Source organism: Trichechus manatus, unplaced genomic scaffold, assembly GCF_000243295.1.
Source record: "Trichechus manatus latirostris isolate Lorelei unplaced genomic scaffold, TriManLat1.0 scaffold00137, whole genome shotgun sequence".
Classification (NCBI taxonomy): Eukaryota; Metazoa; Chordata; class Mammalia; order Sirenia; family Trichechidae; genus Trichechus; species Trichechus manatus.
The window spans coordinates 2,443,147-2,461,792 of NW_004444073.1; the positions used below are offsets into that span (position 1 = coordinate 2,443,147).

The window sequence follows — 18,646 nt, forward strand, 5'->3', positions numbered from 1 at the left end:
CCTGTGCTTTGCCAACAGTCCACACTCAGGAAATTTTGGTTAATGTCAAAATGAAGGATTAGAACTTTAAGGATCGGGAGGGACATTTACTTTTTCAGAGAGAAATCTCAAGATGGAGATGAGTGTGGTCATGACAGGGTAATGTTAGCTCCTGGGGGCCGGGGACGAACGAAAGGTCAGTCACCGGGACTCCTAAGTGCCTAACCTCTCTGCCTCGGGGAGCTCAGTCTCGTGAAACCCAAAGCGTCCAGGACACCGCAGGCGAAGGCGGGGCCAGGAGGGCCACGCGCCTGGGCGTGCCGCGCGTGACGCACTTCCGCCCTGCGCCTTCCGGCTGAAAGGGGACCCGGGCCCTCCACACAACAACAAAATCAGCGCGGGTGGCCGACACCGCGGCTCTCGTCCCCGCCCTCTTGCCACCTGCAGCTGCCTCCTTCGCGCCCGGCCCGGCTCGGCCCTGCCCTGCCCTGCCCAGCCCAGCCCGAAGGGTCAGGCAGAGAGTGGGGCCGCGCCCTTTGGTCAACTTCTCCCTACTTCCACCCGCGCAGCCTCGCGAGACCCGGAGCTGGGCCGTGGCCGCCTACGAACAGCAGGAAGGGAGCGGCCGTCGCGGAGGACGCGCGGCCGAACTGTAGGTGCGGCGGCCCTCCCAGGCGCAGAGGGAGGCAGTGGCGGGCCCTGCGACCTCCAGCCAGGTACCCTTCCTCCGGCTGGCGGCCCGGTCCTTTCTCCGGCCCGCGCGGCGGGGCCGTCGCCTAGGGGCCTTGTTGCGTTTCAGCTTGGGGGTCGCAGCGAGGGCGGAGGGGTGATTCTGGCCGTAGCACCCCCACCCCGCCTTCCCTACTCACCGCTTTCTCTCTCTTTCTTTCCCCCGCCTCCCTCCCTAGTCCGGAGCCAGGGAGAGCCCGGACCTGGCGGGGAACGCTGCACCCACGACCCGGCCCACAGACCCCGCCGCCGTCGCTGTCTCTGCCTCTGTCCAGCCTTGGTACCGGCAATGGCCTTCGTGTCGCCCGATGCACTTGTGACTGACTTGGACACGAAATACTAAGAACTCACTTCCGTTGCCCACCCCAGTGGCGCAGGCAGCAACAAACCACTTCGGGTCACTTGCATTTAACTGCTGCTTCCCTTGACTTTGCCCGACTTTGGGGGCACCATGGACCAAAGTGGGATGGAGATTCCTGTGACCCTCATCATAAAAGCACCGAATCAGAAATACAGTGACCAGACTATTAGCTGCTTCTTAAACTGGACCGTGGGGAAACTAAAAACGCATCTATCTAACGTGTACCCTAGTAAACCAGTAAGTGTCTGAAAACTGGTCGCGTCTGCTCTGGCCAGCAGCTTTTCACGCCGTGCCCGCCCCTTCCCCTCCCTGCTCGTCCCCTCGCCTATTGAATCAAATAGGTCTCTTTTAGTAGATTGTGAACAGTTTTGAGTTTTGAGGTTGTGTCTCTTGAGTGCCCCAACCATCATTAATATCTTCCTGGTGACGTTCAGTTAATTAGAATATGCAGAAATAGCAAGAGGCAAGAATTTGCAGACCTGGAAAAGGGACCGTATTCCTTGGCTTAAAGTCATCAGCCTAATATGGGAATGACGAACTGCAACCCATATTATAGCTGTTGTTGCTTATTAGACTAAAATTCCATTTTGCTTTCAGTGTCTGGCCTAGAAATTTGTTCACTGTTCAAGAGCAATTATTTCCTAAAAATAAGTGACCTTGAAAGCTGTACTTTTGAGACTAGTACGTTTCCAGAAGTTTTAAGTTGTAGATTCACTTTTTTCTGGTCCCCACCCCCTTCTCATATTTCCCCTGTAGAAGACAAGTGTAAATTTCTTTAATTTAGAAGATAAGCATCTTTCTATCCCTACTGCACAATTTGGTGTATCTTTTTATTCGTTTTACATGGCCATATGTAAATCAATATGGTAATGTTTCCCATTCTAAATCATATTTGGATATTGCACAGATAATAAAGACCTACAGTACAGCTCCATTTGTCCCCAAAGTCAGATTTCAAAGTACATAGTTGGTGATTAAGGAGTCATAGGCTTTGGAGAGATTTAGAAGAGAAAAGAAGTGTAATATAACATATAGTATATGAAACTGAAGCTTTGACATTTTCTGTTGTATAAATTTTTCATTTCTCAACAAGTAGTGCTTAGCAATTACTAAACCTTTTAATTAATGAGGCTTGGATTTTAGAGTGGGAAATATTTTTGGCATTAGGCCATGGCATGGATCTGTTGGAAGGCAGCTATGGTTTCTAGGCTTTACTTGTTTTATGCAGGTACTGAGGACAACACTTGATCTATATTAAGATATTAATGAATTAGGACTGTTTCACTGTTGGAGTATTTAGTTGTTAGGCTGTTAGACTCTAGAATAACCACAGAAATAGGGCAGTTGGAAAAAATGGGAGGTTTAGGAAAACAAGTCAGTTGGCATTATCTGTGTTTATTAGTACTTTGTGATACAAATGTTTTTAGTAGGGGGAAAAACTTTAAGGTTCTTAAGTACTTGAAACAGACTGGTCGAAACTCTTATTTATATTTTTTGTTTGAAAGTTAAGATTTACACGGGAGTAACAATTTGAAAAATTTCGGCTTTATAAAAGATTATCTATTGGATTTGAATGAATAGCTTTACACATTTTCAGAATGGAAATAGCTTTTCAGAGTAGACAGTGTTGATAGTTAAACAGACTTCCATAGTACTGTTTATAATATAGTCTGAACACCATTCCTAAGAACATTCTTGAGCATATACCTAAGTATATGCTCAAGTATGTACTTACCCATTTATGTTATACTGTTAAACCAAAAGGGACTTGTTCTGCACTGTGATAGACCAAGAGTTACCATTTTTTGAAACTTTTTCTCTCTTAAAAATTATGTGCGGGAGAAGAACGACCCTATTTGCCTTATCTGTTCATGGGAGAAGCCTGCTTTTGGCAGGAGTTCTGCCAGTGCCGCAGTAGTCACCAGTTGAAGATCCTCAGTGCCTAAGTGTATTAGTCAGCTGCTTAAGGACTAGATCAATTGCAGACTTCTCTCCGGCCCTCCTCCCTTCCAACTGCCTTGTGCACATTGGAGACGTTTTCGGAGGCTATACCAAATCATGGAAACTCTGGTGGCCTAGTGGTTAAGAGCTAGGCTGCTAACCAAAAGGTCGGCAGTTTGAATCCACCAGGTGCTGCTTGGAAACCCTATGGGGCAATTCTACTCTGTCCGTTAGGAGTGAGTAGAGTCGGAATCAACTTGCCGGCTGTGAGTTGGAATCAACTTGCCGGCAAAGGGGTGTTTATTCCAAATTGTATATATGCAGCATATTAATGACCTACCTTGTGGCAGACCTTTTTTTCTCCTTCAGTAAGTCTTCTCCAAATGAGATCTAATAATATCTAAAGTTAATTTCTAGGTTAGGGAGAGTGGATGGGGACTGGAGTACATGTGTATATTTTCATAGAATTTCAGTGGAAACTTTGTATAGTTATTGCATTTGACAGATTTACATTCTGCCTTATCACATGAGAATTGATTTGAAGTGTTGATAGTTGTTAGCAAATCAGTTGCTTCATGGTACTCCAGATACTGCCATAGGTAGTCTTCATCATAGGAATTAGAGTCCTGCAAGTTTACTTTTTAAGGTTGTTATTTAGAATTCAGAACATTTTGTAATATAAACAGTGTTATAAAGAAGGATACAAGAACTGCTTACCATTGATTCTGTGTTTAAATGTTTCAAGTGCTGGTTACTGTTTAACAGAAATCATTTCTTATGCCTCTTTCTTGCACATCTGCCTGGTTTCCTGGTGGAGGTGGGTGGTCTTGGAATCATAGTAGGGCTCCAGGCACCTCCCAGTAAGAAGTAAAATAGTTGATAACTGTGGTCAACACTCCTCTAATTGGGTGTCATGGGTCAGGGGTGGATAGAGGCAATGTGTTCTATGAAAATAAATGGGAGTTTCTGGTGGAGGAAATTGGAAATTTGAAAATTGTCATTTAGGATCCCTGCAAGGATAGGTTTTGTGTCTGCAAGGATAGATTACATGTATACATGCTGTTAATGGAATTCTGGCTAAACTACATAACTGGGTAAAACTTTATGGTCAGATTATGACTTAATCACAAATTATCTCCACGTGGATATTTTAAATTCACCCCTCCCCCAAATGAACTCACAACAAAACTATACCCTACCTCCCAAGCATACTTTCTTTGTCTTCACGTATTTATTTAACTAGGATTTTATTGACCTGGCAAATTTGAATGTCTATATGCTTAGCACCAAGATCCTTTGCTGTTACGAAGCTCATGTCCAGTGGGGGATGTATATGTCTTAGTAAATAACAACAGTACTGTGTGACTAGTGTTATATAAGAGGGACAGACAGTGTGCTGTAGGAGCACAGGAATGGGGGATTGGTCTGTTCTGCAGTGGGGATTAGGGAATATGTAGCTTTTTTCAAGAAAAGGTTCACAGGGACATTCAAGTGTTCTGAAAGAATGGCTAACGGTTTTAAACAGACACGATAAGTCAGGATCTGACAGCTTCCTTTTTTTAATTTTAACTATTCACTTAGAGCTAATTGTACTGATGTCTCTAAATGCTTTACATTACTATGTTAGATGGAGTTCTTGCCTTTTATGCAGGAGACCCGAGTTCAGTTCTCAGCCAGTGCATCTCACATGCAGCCACCACCCATCTGTCAGTGGACCTTTGCATGTTGCTATGATGTTGAACAGGTTTCGGTGGGGTTTCCAGACTAAGACTAGGAAGAAAGGCCTAGTGATCTTCTGAAAACTAGCCATTTAACACTCTGGATCACAGCAGTCCAATCTGCAACAGATCATGAGAATGGTGCACGACTGGGCAGCCTTTGGTTCCGTTGTCGCACGGGATTACCATGAGTTGGGGGCCGATTCGATGTCGGCTAACAACATACTTAGTATTACTATTTAGTATTACTTAGTAATATGGTGCTAATAAAAAGATCACAGATCCTTAATGGGCTACAAAGGGGAAGGTATTTTCCAGTTAGGAAGTTAAGTAGTTGCCGTATTTGTGAACATGCTTACAAAGTGATCATTAAAAACCTCAGATGTGGAGTTCAGCTCTTTGGGAGTTTTGTTTAACTTTGAATGGTATTGGTAACTGGTTCAGGACTTGGTTTAGGGACTAGGAAGTATACCAGTTAAGGTTGATAGTGTATATAGATAACTGCGAATTATATATAATGTGATACTTGTCATCACTTCATCACTTTAGTCTTTCAGATCCTGAAACTGATCTGTAGTGTCAATTATTCTGAAATTCAGGTATATTCCTGCTAGAAGATGAAGATACCTGCCACGAAGGCCACATTGACTTGAATTTTAGACTTTAATCTTAGTTTAGGCTTAGTTATTAGAGATGTAAATATCAAAATGGCTGAACTTAATGTCATCAAGTAGGATGGACTAGCCTAGAGAAAACTTAAAAAAATGTGGATCTCTAAGTCCAATTAGGCTCTCTCATTATCTCTTCTTTCTTACTATCTGGTCTTATACACAAACAGTAACTAAGGTGGACCCAACTCATCCTGAATTCCATGTTTCTGGGGCTTGCTTATCTTGGCTCCCCATTTTCAGTCTTGGATGCAGAATGCCTGTTGATTGTATCCCTCATTTCTGGGCAGATCTCCTCCCTCTTTGCTGTTCAGACCATTAAACTAAAGCAGTCACTTTCATTACTTAGGCCTTTGATCTTTCCTGATCAGCTAGGGAGGTTTTTGCTGCTTTTTGCAATTGTTTCTTGGCTCTGAGATTGTCTTAGAATTAAAGGAAACAAGAGTAGAACCAGTTGCATAGTTCTGTTGGACAATATAACATTCCATAACCCAATTGCCTACTATCCAGAGGAAGTCTTTTATTTTCAAATACCAGTGGGAATAGCTTATAATATATAATTTGAGATTTATATTTCTTATTTTTGTAATACCCTATTACCTTAGTTTGGCAAGTCATCTTTTAAACCTGCCAGCTTAATCACCTCAGTACTGTTGATTTAACAGACTATAATACATACACATAAATAATTTTGAACCAATGTCTCAGAACATTTTAATACAAAAATTTAAGATGATTTTCTGTCACTAGCAATATAGTTCAAGAATTTAAAACTCTTTGAACAAAGGCTGTGATTAAATTGTACGTGAAGGTTATGCAAAACAGACAAAGTATTGACACCGTCCATTTCTGAAATCTTGTTGTTTATCTTTTGGATTTCTAATTGTTGTCTTTGTATAATTTCTAGTTGTGAATTTATTTTGGCATTTTGTTCCTGCATTATTTTCCTGAATTCTTCCAATGTTTTGTCTGTATTTTCTATGAATTTGTCTATTTTTTCCTCATGTTTGTCAGCTTTTTGCCTCAGCTCTTGGAGAATTCTGAGTATGAGAGATTTGAATTCCCTGTCAGGTAGTTCTAGTGCATTTTCTTCCTCTGGAGGGTCATCTGGTGTTTTATTTTGGACACCTACTGGAACCATCCTGTCCTGTTTTTGTAAATGTTTTGATATTGTCTGCTGTTTTCGGGGCATTCAGTAGTTATTTTTCTCGTTTATTGATTGTAGATTTGTTTGTTTCGTCCCTTTTTTTAAAAAAAATTTGACTATGTCTGAGCAGGCAGACTGTGTGTTCTTTGTTGTTTGCTCATCTGTGGGCACAATACTTTTCTCCTCCTTTTCCAGTTGGCAGGGTCAGTCACTCAGATATGGTACGGCAGGGCAGGTCTAGCTGAAGAGCAGTTACTGGGACGGATTGTTTGTGGCACTTACTGCAGCCCCCAGAGCAGGTCGGTAATCAGTGCAGGGCATGTTCCAGTAGGCTGTGCCTGTGCTGCTTGGTGGTGTGATGTCAGGCGCATGGTGCAGGTAGGCAGGATGCAGTGGGGAGATTGTTATGTGTGGAGCGGTTGTTTTGTCTCCCGCTGGACGCTCCGTGAGGCTGCGACTTGGTCGTACCCCATTTGCTGGTCTCGGATAGGAGTCCAAGATGGCGGATCCGCGCTGCGTTAGCTGGTAGGGGACCTCTGCATGAATCTCTCCTTGCTGTCCGTACTCTTGTCAGTTTTCTCACTCCATTTGGTGCTTGGCTGAGTTCTTTATCTCTTCATTTGATGTTTTAGGGTTTCAGGATTGTTGTATTCTCTGTTCGGCTTACTTTTTCGGATCTTTGCTGTGTAGGGACAGCGTGGTGCTTCTGCCTAGAGAGCCATTTTGCCGGAACTCTGCCAGACTAAAAGTATTGAATGAATGCTACTAAAGTTTATTTTAATTGCTTTGTAACTTTCTCATAATGTCTTTTGGGAAAATAATGGTATTATGAAGGTAATGTTTTTTGTAATCATTCGTGGCTTTTTAACGTAGGATTTTTCTAGAACTTTTAGATTATAAGCTTCCCTTTACATAATGTTACTATTTTGATTGTCTAGAATGCTTTTATTTAACTGTCATGTTTGGGGCTCTGAATGGTTTTAAGCCACCATTTACTAAATGCTTGCCATGTGAACTAGGCATTCTACTAAGGACTTTGTATACTTTATAACATTTATTCCTCATAGCTACTTTATGATGTAAGTTTTATTATTAGCTGTTTTACAGGTAAGGAAACTGAGGCTTAGTTTTTTGGGTTTTTTTTTGCCCAAGGTCATATAACTGTAAATTGTGGAACTGGAATTTGAACCCAGGTTGGCCTGACTTGAAAGCCTAGGCCATTAACCGTTACTATTTACATTATATGTAGAAAGACAAAGAAAAGATTCTAAGGACTTGGCCATCTCAATTATATACTTGCAAACCAAAAGGAAGCAATTGAAATATAAAAAGCTATCTATGTGTTTAAATGGTTTGTATCCAAGGGCTGCAAGGAATGAACAATATAGCTATAACACTGTTATCACTCATCAGCTTAGGGTGCAGTTTTTTCTGTATTTTGATAAATTGTAGAGAAGTTATAGGATCATAAATAACATCTTAAGTCCTCAGAGCACTTTGACTTTGTGCTGTCTTTTCACATCCCTGCTAGTTCTGTGAACCATAGCAGTTGTGTGTTTTGGCATTCTCTGTTGTATAAACACCTGATTTGTGAATGGCCTGTGATTGGAATGCCCCTTTGGAGTTCCAGAGGCATTGCTTTTCTTCTGTTTGCTGGTTTGCTTACTGATGTTGCAAGTAGATAAGGAGTGGAGACTATCTGAGTAAGGTACATTTGCATTTACAGTGTTTTTGAATTTCCTGGGATTTTAGATTTGGTGGCTTTAGTGGGAGATGAGAGGCAGTGGCATCACTAAATGGGTGTAGGGAGGTTTGGACCGCACTGGGTAACACTGTGGTGGGGGGAGGTGACACCAAAATGATGGTCTATAAAATTTTTGTGCAGTGTTTCAGCAGAAATTTATAGTTTATAAAAATATCCCTGAAGTTAGCTATAACAACAAAAACATTTTTCGTAAGCCTAGCTTTCATGTTATCAGTATACCTACAAGGCTAAAACTCTATGCTAGTTTACTTTTGAAACTTTTAATGCACTTAGAGCTGTCATTATTACCCAGTTACAATGAAGGCTTCGAATCGCGTGGTTTCCTTTGCACCGTAAGCACGTGCTCTTGTTTTCATTGCTGCAGATGTTTTTATAGTCACTGACTTTGTCAAATTTTTTGGTGTTTTAGCTACAATATTGTGATTAGCATGGCTGCAACAATGGGCTGAAACAACGATTGTGAGGATGGCACAGGACGGGGCAGTATTTTGTTCTGTTGTATATAGTGTCGCTATGAGTTGGACAGCACCTGACAACAGCAACAGCACGGGGGGATGACACCATGAGTTACCATACTGGGTGACACCGACCCTAGTGACACCACTGATGAGAGGAGAGGTGTCCTGGTACAAATTCACTGAATTCATTTCCCACAGAAGTGATGTTTTGTGCACTTTCTGAGAACCAGTTCTTTAAAGCTGTTTAGACTGAACTATATGTAAGAACAGAGATGTTAATAGTTACTAGTTTCAGGGACTTGGGTTATAGTTCTTTGAACTTGTAAGTTGAAGATAGCTTTTACTGAGCTGTTAGAATATGAGATATTTTAAAATTAGCATGTGAAATTGATTTGATTATGCTGAAGTCATATATACTAGCAACACGATTTTTCTCTTCATTTTAATTTATTGTACTTTAAGTGAAAGTTTACACTTCAGATTAGTCTCTCATACAAAAATTTATACATACGTTGTTATGTGACCCTAACTGCTCTCCCTATACTGCGACAGTATACTTCTCCTTTCCACCCCTGCTTTCTCCTGTCCATTCAACCAGCTCCTGACCCTCTCTGCCTTCACATCTCACCTGTGGACAGGAGCTGCCCATTTAGTCTCATGTATCTACTTGAGGTAAGAAGCACACTCTTCATGAGTATCATCTTATGTTCCGTAGTCCAGTCAAATCTTTGAAGAGTTGGCCTCGGGAATGGTTTTAGTTCTGGATTGACAGAGAGTCTGGAGGCCATGCTTTCTGGGGTTCCTCCAGTCTCAGTCAGATCATTAAGTCTGGTCTTTCTACTAGAATTTGAGTTCTGCACCCCACTTTTCTCCTGCTCCATCAGGGACTCTCTGTTGTTTTCCCTGTCAGGGCGGTCATTGGTGGTAGCCAGGCACCATCTAGTTTTCTGGTCTCAGGCTGATGAAGTCTCTGGTTTATGTGGCCCTTTCTGTCTCTTGGGCTAATACTTTCCTTGTGTCTTTGGTGTTCTTCATTCTACTTTACTCCAGGTGGGTTGGGACCAGTTGATGCATCTTAGATGGCTGCTCACTAGCTTTTAAGACCCCAAAAGCCACTTACCAAAGTAGGATGCAGAACATTTTCTTAATAAACTTTGTTATGCTGATTGACCTAGATGTCCTCTGAAAGCATAGTCCTCAGACTCCCAGCCCTGCTCCTCTGTCCCTTGAAGTGTTTGGTTGTATTCAGGAAACTTCTTAGCTTTGGTTTAGTCCAGTTGTGCTGACGTCCCCTGTAGTGTTTGGTGTCCTTCCCTTCACCTAAGATAATTCTTGTCTGCTATCTAGTTAGTGAATAACCCTCTCCCTCCCTCCCCACGCCCGTAAACATAAAGGAATGTTTTCTTCTGTGTTTAAACCTTTTCTTCAGTTCTTATGATAGTGGTCTTATACAATATGTGTCCTTTTGTGACTGACTAAATTCACTCAGCATAATGCCTTCCAGATTCCTCCATGTTATGAGATGTTTTACGGATTCATTGTTGTTCTTTATCGTTGCGTAGTATTCCATTGTGTGAATATACCATAATTTGTTTATCCATTTGTCTGTCGATGGGCACCTAGGTTGTTTCCATCTTTTTGCTGTTGTAAACAGTGCTGCAGTGAGTGTGGGTGTGCGTATATCTATTCGCGTGATGGCTCTTACTTCTCTAGGGATATATTCCAAGGAGCGGGATTGCTGGATCATATGGTACTTTGGTTTCTAGCTTTTTAAGGAAGCGCAAAATTGATTTCCAAAGTGGTTGTACCATTTTACATTCCCACCAACAGTGTATAAGTGATCCAGTCTCTCTACAACCTCTCCAGCATTTATTATTTTGTGTTTTTTGGATTAATGCTAGCCTTGTTGGGGTGAGATGGTTTCTCATTGTAGTTTTGATTTGCGTTTCTCTAATGGCTAATAATTGTGAGCATTTCTTCATGTGTCTGTTAGCTTCCTGAATGTCTTCTTTAGCGAAGTGCCTGTTCATATCCTTTGCCTATTTTTTAATTGGGTTATTTGCCTTTTTGTGGTTGAGGTTTTGCAGTATCTTGTAGATTTTAGAGATTAGACGCTGATTGGATTTGTCATAGCCAAAAATTTTTTTACAGTCTGGTAGCTTGTCTTTTTACTCCTTTGGTGAAGTCTTTTGATGAGCGTGTTTGATTTTTAGGAGCTCCCAGTTATCTAGTTTCTCTTCTGGTGTTTGTGCATTGTTACTTATGGTGCGTATTCTGTTTATGCCATGTATTAGGGCTCCTAGTGTTGTCCCGATTTTTTCTTCCATGATCTTTATTGTTCTAGATTTTGTATTTAGGTCTTTGATCCATTTTGAGTTAGTTTTTGCGCACGGTGTGAGGTATGGGTCTTGTTTCAGTTTTTTGCAGATGGCTGTCCAGTTATGCCAGCATCATGTGTTAAAGAGACTGTCTTTTCCCCAATTAACAAACTTTGGGCCTTTGTCAAGTATCAGCTGCTCATAGGTGGATGAATTTACGTCTGGATTCTCAATTGTGTTCCACTGGTCTGTGTATTTACTGTTGTACCAGTACTAGGCTGTTTTGACTACCATGTTGGTATGATAGGTTCTAAAATCAGGTAGTATGAGGCCTCCCCCTTTGTTCTTGAGTAGTGCTTTACTTATCCGGAGCCTTTTCTCTTTCCATATGAAGTTGGTGATTTGTTTCTCCATCTCATTAAACATTGCTGTTGGAATTTGGATTGGGATTGCATTGTATCTGTAAATCGCTTTGGGTAGAATTGACATTTTCACAATGTTGAGTCTTCCTATCCATGAGCAAGGTATGTTCTTCCACTTATGCAGGTCTCTTTTGGTTTCTTGTGGTAGTGTCTTGTGGTTTTCATTGTATAGGTCTTTTACGTCTCTGGTTAGATTTATTCCTAAGTATTTTATTTTCTCGGGGGCTATTGTAAATGGCACTGATTTGATGATTTCCTCTTCGAAGTTCTCTTTGTTGGGATAGAGGAATCCAGCTGATTTTTGTATGTTTCTCTTGTATCCTGACACTTGGCTGAAATCTTCTATTAGTTGCAGTAGTTTTCTTGTGGATTCTTTGGGGTTTTCTGTGTATAAGATCATACCATCTGTAAATAGAGATACTTCTTCCATACCAATTTGGATGCCCTTTATTTGCTTTTCTAGCCTAATTGCTCTGGCTAGGACCGCCAGCACAATGTTGAATAAGAGTGGTGATAAAGGGCATCCTCGTGTGGTTCCCGTTCTCAAGGGGATTGCTTTCAAACTCTATTTAGGATGATGGTGGCTGTTGGCTTTGTATAAATGCCCTTAATTATGTTGAGGAATTTCCCTTCTCTTCATATTTTGTTGAGAGTTTTTATCGTGAATGGGTGTTGGACTTTGTGAAATGCCTTTCCTGCATCGATTGATAAGATCATGTGGTTCTTGTCTTTTATTAATGTGATGGATTACATTGATTGTTTTTCTAATGTTGAACCATCCCTGCATACCTGGTATAAATCCCAGTTGATCATGGTGAATAATTTTTTTGATACATTGATGAATTGTATTGGCTGAAATTTTGTTGAGGATTTTTGCATCAGTGTTCATGTGGGATATTGGTGTGTAATTTTCTTTTTTTTGTGATATCTTTATCTGGTTTTGGTATCAGGGTTATGCTAGCTTCATAGAATGAGTTTGGGAATATTCTCTCCTTTTAGGAACATGATTAAGTCATACATAGTTATGAGAAACCTATTTAGTCCTTGACATAAAAAATTTAATTTTTTGATACCAACTAGGTGACTTTCTTGAAATATGAAAGCACTGTTGGCTTTGTAAGCCCACGTATCAGACTCTTGTGAATATTTTAGATGCGTTAGGGTTGCATAGTATTTTTTTTCTTTTTTTATTGTAGTTTAAATGAAAGATTACAATTCAATTTAGTCTCTCATACAGAAATTTATACATATATTGTTGTGTGACCCTAGTTGCTCTCCCTATACTGTGACAGCACACTTCTTTCTACCCCTGATTTCCCGTGTCCATTCAACGAGCTTCTGATCCTCTCTGCCTTCTCATCTCACCTCCGTACAGGAGCTGCCAGTTTAGTCTCATGTATCTATTTGAGCTAAGAAGCACACTCTTCACGAGTATCATTTTATGTCCCATAGTCTAGTCTAATCCTTGTCTGAAGAGTTGGCCTCAGGAGTGGTTTTAGTTCTGGGTCGACAGAGAGTCCAGCAGTCGTGCTTTCTGGAGTTCCTCCAGTCTCAGACCATTAAGTCTGGTCTTTTTATTAGAATTTGAGATCTGTACCCCACTTTTCTGCTGCTCCATCAGGGGCTCTCTGTTGTGTTCCCTGTCAGGACGGTCATTGGTGGTAGCCAGGTACCATCTGGTTCTTCTGGTCTCAGGCTGATGCAGTCTCTGGTTTATGTGGCCCTTTCTGTCTCTTGGGCTAATAACTTTCTTTGTGTCTTTGGTGTTCTTCATTCTACTTTACTCCAGGTGGGTTGGGACCAATTGATGCATCTTAAATGGCCGCTTGCTAGCTTTAAGACCCCAGACACCACTCACCAAGATATGATGCAGAACATTTTCTTAATAAACTTTGTTAGATGCACAGTATTTTATCTGTTTTTGATATCTGGTAAACATTAAAGGAACAGGTGCTTAAAGGTATACATAAACCTAGAAGAAAAAAAAAATTTTGCCCCAGATTAGGGTTTATTCTTGCATATGTACCAGCAGGTGGTTCTTAGCAGTGTCTGGTAAGTGAGTAGTAAGCTTTTTTTTGGCCAGTGAGTTAAGCAGCTATTTATTTGGAGTGGGGTAGTTTCTGTCTTTAGGCTACTTAGAGTACCATCAGGATGTTTCCAATTTGGTAATTTAGCTGATCCTGCTTCACCATATATCAGTGTGCTTTGTCTGGGGTGGAACAGTGGAGATGGTTGAAGGTGTGCCTGGTAGAATTTGATAACTCTTGGATCTAGGGTGTGAGAAAGAGGAGTCAAGGGTGAGTCTAAGGTTTTTGGCTTGAGCAACAGGAAGAATGGTGTTAACAGAGATGGTTACATTTATTTATAAATATGTTAATCTGGTGTAGCCAATATTTTACCTATAGAAATTTTTAATGGACAGTTTAATTGGTACCTTATTTTAGATTTGCCAGTCCTGAGTCTTCTGAATTCTTATATTTAAACAATACCATGTCTTTTTTTTTAATTTTTTTTGAGAGAAAAATAAACTTTTATGTGTTAAGCCACTGAGGTCTTAAAGTTTGTTATACCGGCCCACATTACTTATCTTAACTAATACTGAAATGAAAACTTCAGAGTAAAAGATAGTGTTATTATTAGCAGGTCTGGATAAATAAAATCGCATTACTCTTAAAAGTTAAATTGAATTTGAATTGAGTTCTCAAAATCTGTACTTTCTTAATGCTGTAGCTTGCAGTACCCAAGTAACTAGTTAAAAATTCAGTTGATCATTGTGCTGTTTGTTAAATCATGCCTAACAACTGGTTTGCCTGATGTTTAGATTAAATTAATTGGTATTTAAGCTGAAGAGGCTGGTTTTTTAGCCTAAGTTAGGCACATGAGAAATTTTTCTGTTTTCAGTCACAAAAGAATTCCTTTTCTTTTTTTAAAAAAATTTCAGCTTATCCGAAGGCATTTGAATGTTCAACTTAAGTAACAATATATATATTTTTGAGAAATAATTTGCATAAACTTTGCCCTTTTAAAGTGTACTATTAGGTAGGTAGTATTTCACAGAGTTGTGCAGCCATCACCAATGTCTAATTCCAGAACATTTTAATCACCCTAAAAAGAAACCTTATGCTCGTTAGCAGTCACTCTCCATCCTCCTTATCTCTGACAACCACTAATTTACTTTCCATCTTTATGGATTTGTCTGTTCTGGACATTTTGTATAAATGGAATCATACAATATGTGGCCTTTTGTGTCTGTATTCTTTCACTTAGTGTTTTCAAAAATCATCCATGTTGTGGCATGTATCAGTATTTAATTCCGTTTTATGGATGAGTAATATTCCACTGTATGGATATATACCACATATTGTTTGGGGTTGTTTTCACTTTTTGGCTATTCTAATAAGCTATGTGGAGATATGTTTTCAGTTCTTTTGGGTATACCTAGGAATGGAATTGCTGGGTCATAAGGTAACTATGTTTAACTTTCTGAGCAATCACAAAACTGTTTTCCTAGTGGCTGCACCATTTTAAATTCCTGCCAGCAATGTATCAGGATTCTAATTTCTGTACATTCTCATCAGCACTTGTTTTTGCCTCATGTATTTTTGGATACCATGTAATTTTGCTGTATTATTGTATTCTCTTTTCTGAAAATTGATGTTCCTTGCTGTGTAAAAGTAAAGCAGTTTATTAGAAGCTGACCACTAAATTAGAGGAAATTTGATTCTAAGATACTAACTACATGATGGCTCCCTTCATAGTAATCTGCTAGTATCAGTACCATTTGCAGAAATGAACCAGATGAGTTTAGTACCAGCAGGTGTTTTAAATTAGTGCTATGATTCACAGGCTAAACATTTCATTTTCATCCTTAATGATGGTAAAATAACTGGTATATCAAATTGTTGTATAGGTAATATTTAATTATTTTAATAGAATTCCAGAACATTTGGCTGTTTCTCAATTATGAAGTAGGAGATCTTAAGTGACTATAAACAGTGCTTTAATTTAAAATATTTTAATGCTAACAGTGTGAGCACTTAGTAGATTTATTATAAGTACAAAATATGACGGCAATAACCAGAACATTATTTCCTGTTATGAGTTGCATATAGAGATGACAGCTGTATCTCCATGCACTTGTGTTGATCTTTCTTTAGTCTTGTAATTTTGAAAAACATTGAAAAGTATTTGTGAGTGTGGTAGGAATTCTAAAAAAGAGACTAGTTACTTAACTAAACTAAATGATTCTTGAATGAAAACCAACAAATTGTTCTGCATGATGTTAGTAAAGAAAAAGAATCTTCTGTGTGCCATTTAGATGAAAAATACTGACAAAACAATGCAAAATAACTCTGGTGACCTTCAAGTTTTATCCCACTATTGACTTAATGGAAGGAGACCTGGTGACACATGGTTAAGCACTCAGCTACTAACCAAAAGATTGGTGGTTCAAACCCGCCAGCCGCTCCACGGGAGAAAGATGTGGCGATCTGCTTCCGTAAAGATTTATAGCCTTGGAAATCCTCTGTAGAGTTGCTATGAGTCGGAATTGACGATGGCAGTGGGTTTGGATTCACTTTGTTGACTTAATAAAAGTCCACTACCTTCTCATATTCTTGAAGGTTTTTTAATAATAGTCGTATATGCATTGCGTTATGGCTGAAAAGACAAATTTCCAATGTTATCTTTTTCCCTAAGTATTTTTTATTTGGTAATTATCTCTAGTTTTTTCTATCTACAGTAGATATACTTCCGTTTGCTGAGCTCTTAAATGTCTTAAGTGAGATTTGGAAAAACAATAATTCTTAAACTATATGTCAGTTTTCTGCTTATTTGTGTCTAAAGGGAGTTTTATTTTACCCAGAATTAGGCATGTTATTTCCAACCTTCCATTTGTTTAATTAGAAAAAGTTGAATTCTTCTCTTTGTCCCATTTCTTAGTTGACAAAGGATCAGAGATTGGTGTATTCGGGCAGACTGCTTCCCGATCATCTGCAGCTGAAAGACATTCTCAGAAAAGTAAGCTTTCCTATGACTGTTTGATACCAGATACATTCAAAGTGTGAGAGGAGCTGTGTCCTGAAATTTTATCAATACCCAGTTTAGTTTTTAGATACTTAAATCCTTTGAGTAGCATGATAGGTAAAGATAAATTAGAAAGGAAAGAACATAATGATAGATTCTGATTAGTTTGGGTAACAGTTTTTGTATACCCATCTGATAGCCAGATCTGAAATAGAATTATGTATTGGTGTTCAGGTATTTGTCATCTTTTCTAAGAAAGCACCGTTGACAGATCTGTAGTGCAGGAGTAGAATGTTCAAGTGGCGATGAAGGATTTTTATTGATACCAGTCTCTCCTCTAAATCCCCTTTTGACCAAACAACATGGCATTTTAATACAGGTTACTTGGTTAGGAGTTTAATTTCAAGACAGGGAATAGAATGAAGCCCAAATTGTCCACCAGTTAGCAAACTTTGAGCTCTTGCTGCTCAGAGCTAAAATATGTTTCAATATAGTTTTTTTGATGATCAGTTTGAATGCTAGTTATTTTAATGATAGCTTTTAGCTCATGTTTATTTGTGGAATTTATACTGTTAGAACCTTTCTGCATTTGAAATGCTTTTTGTTTGTGAATATAGCAGAATTGAATACATATTTTTATGTTTTGCCTTAGATCTTTGACTTAACTCTTCACGTTGCCCTTAATATTTCTGATGTGAGTTAGAAGATTTATATCCTCTCCTGTATGCTTACGATCACCTGTGGGAAACTTTAAAAAATTTATGCCTAGGTATTTCTTGTGCTTAGTTGTCATTTTAGCTTTGCCAGTGTAACTTTTTGCTGATATTTTATTTCAATTATGTAGTTTCAGTTTGTCCAAGTGGTTTAATAACCTGTCTCTCTCGGGAAAAAAAAATAAAAGTGAGATTTGCAGCAGGTTACTTTCTGTGCTTAAAAACCTTTCTGTTACCTGATCTTTGAAATACAGATATAGTTACTATTTTAACAGCAGGGTAGCTTGAACCTGCCATGAACACTTTTTGAAAAGCTTTTGCTGGTAGAAATGGTTTCAGACACAGATGACTTAAAAACTGTTACAGTCAAAGGACTGTTGTACCCCTTATAGAAAACATTTTGAACAGTATGTTTACATTTTGAATGTATATTTGGACTGTTTCTGTTAAAGTCAATGTACCCCTTTACTTTTTTCAATTAAATGCTACCACTACCTTTACCTGTTTAGTTATAAAATATTTTACAGAAACACTCTCTAAAAGTGAATGAAATACTATGAGTGAATTGTGATTAATATGACCTTTGAAATTAGGTTCTAAGGATAAACATCTTCTACTTGGATGGTTTTTAATATTTGGTATTCAGAAGCTAAAGGGACATTGTAAATTAGAAATGTCTTCAACCTCTGGTGCCAGACCTATCTCATGTCTTACTGCTTCTGTGAAGCCTTTCCCTAGCATTCTAACCCCCATGAACTTTCTTCCCCAGACTCCTAAAGCAAGTATAGTATGTGCTTCTCAGTTTTGTGCAAAAGATTGTTTTGTATTTTTCCCCAGTTGTGCTTTAATGTGCTGGTCTGATCTCTTAACAGTATCACGAGCCTCTTTAAGGGCTGTATTCACCACAGAACTAAGCACAATTCTAGGTTCTTGGTTCATAGTAGGCAGTTGTTAACTTAGTTTCTGGTAGCTTTGTTCTTTTCTCACCACTGGGCATCTTCCTCCCCTTCCCCCCCCCACCTCTTTTTTCATCATTCTCTGTTTTGTTTTTAATTGCTCATTCATCCTTTTTCTGTCTTCCTTTATTCTCTTTCCTTTCTCCATCTTATTTGCTTGCTTGTTCTTTATGACTAAGTGTACTCATGATGTCACTAAGCTAAAATGCCACCCCTAGTCATTATTTAGAGTATTTTCCCTCTGTCGTAGGTGTGGTTTTCTGGAAACACCTGGAACATTTATAATATCTATAGTTCACATATGTATTTTGTATATATGTTTCTATAAATGTTATAGATAAAAAATAGTCTTTGACTTAAATAAGCAAAAACCTGTATATCACCTTGCTAAAATTAAGGCAAATGAGATTATGGTGAAATTTTTTGAGTTTTTTTTTAATAGCTGA

At 39.2% G+C, this 18,646-nt stretch overlaps 1 protein-coding gene across 4 annotated transcripts in view; it reads left to right on the forward strand.

The window, feature by feature from the left end:
- Positions 1 to 415: 415 nt before the first annotated feature.
- HERPUD2 (HERPUD family member 2) overlaps positions 416 to 18,646 on the forward strand; it is a 50,054-nt gene continuing 31,823 nt past the window's right edge. The window contains exons 1-3 of one of the 4 annotated variants that reach the window (XM_023739581.1): positions 416 to 695; positions 888 to 1,306; positions 16,448 to 16,525. In XM_023739581.1, the coding sequence (XP_023595349.1) occupies positions 1,160 to 1,306; positions 16,448 to 16,525 (225 nt within the window). In that variant the 5' untranslated portion in view covers positions 416 to 695; positions 888 to 1,159. The remainder of the gene's footprint in view (positions 696 to 887; positions 1,307 to 16,447; positions 16,526 to 18,646) is intronic. The other 3 variants (XM_023739580.1, XM_023739578.1, XM_023739579.1) reach the window with 3 other exon arrangements.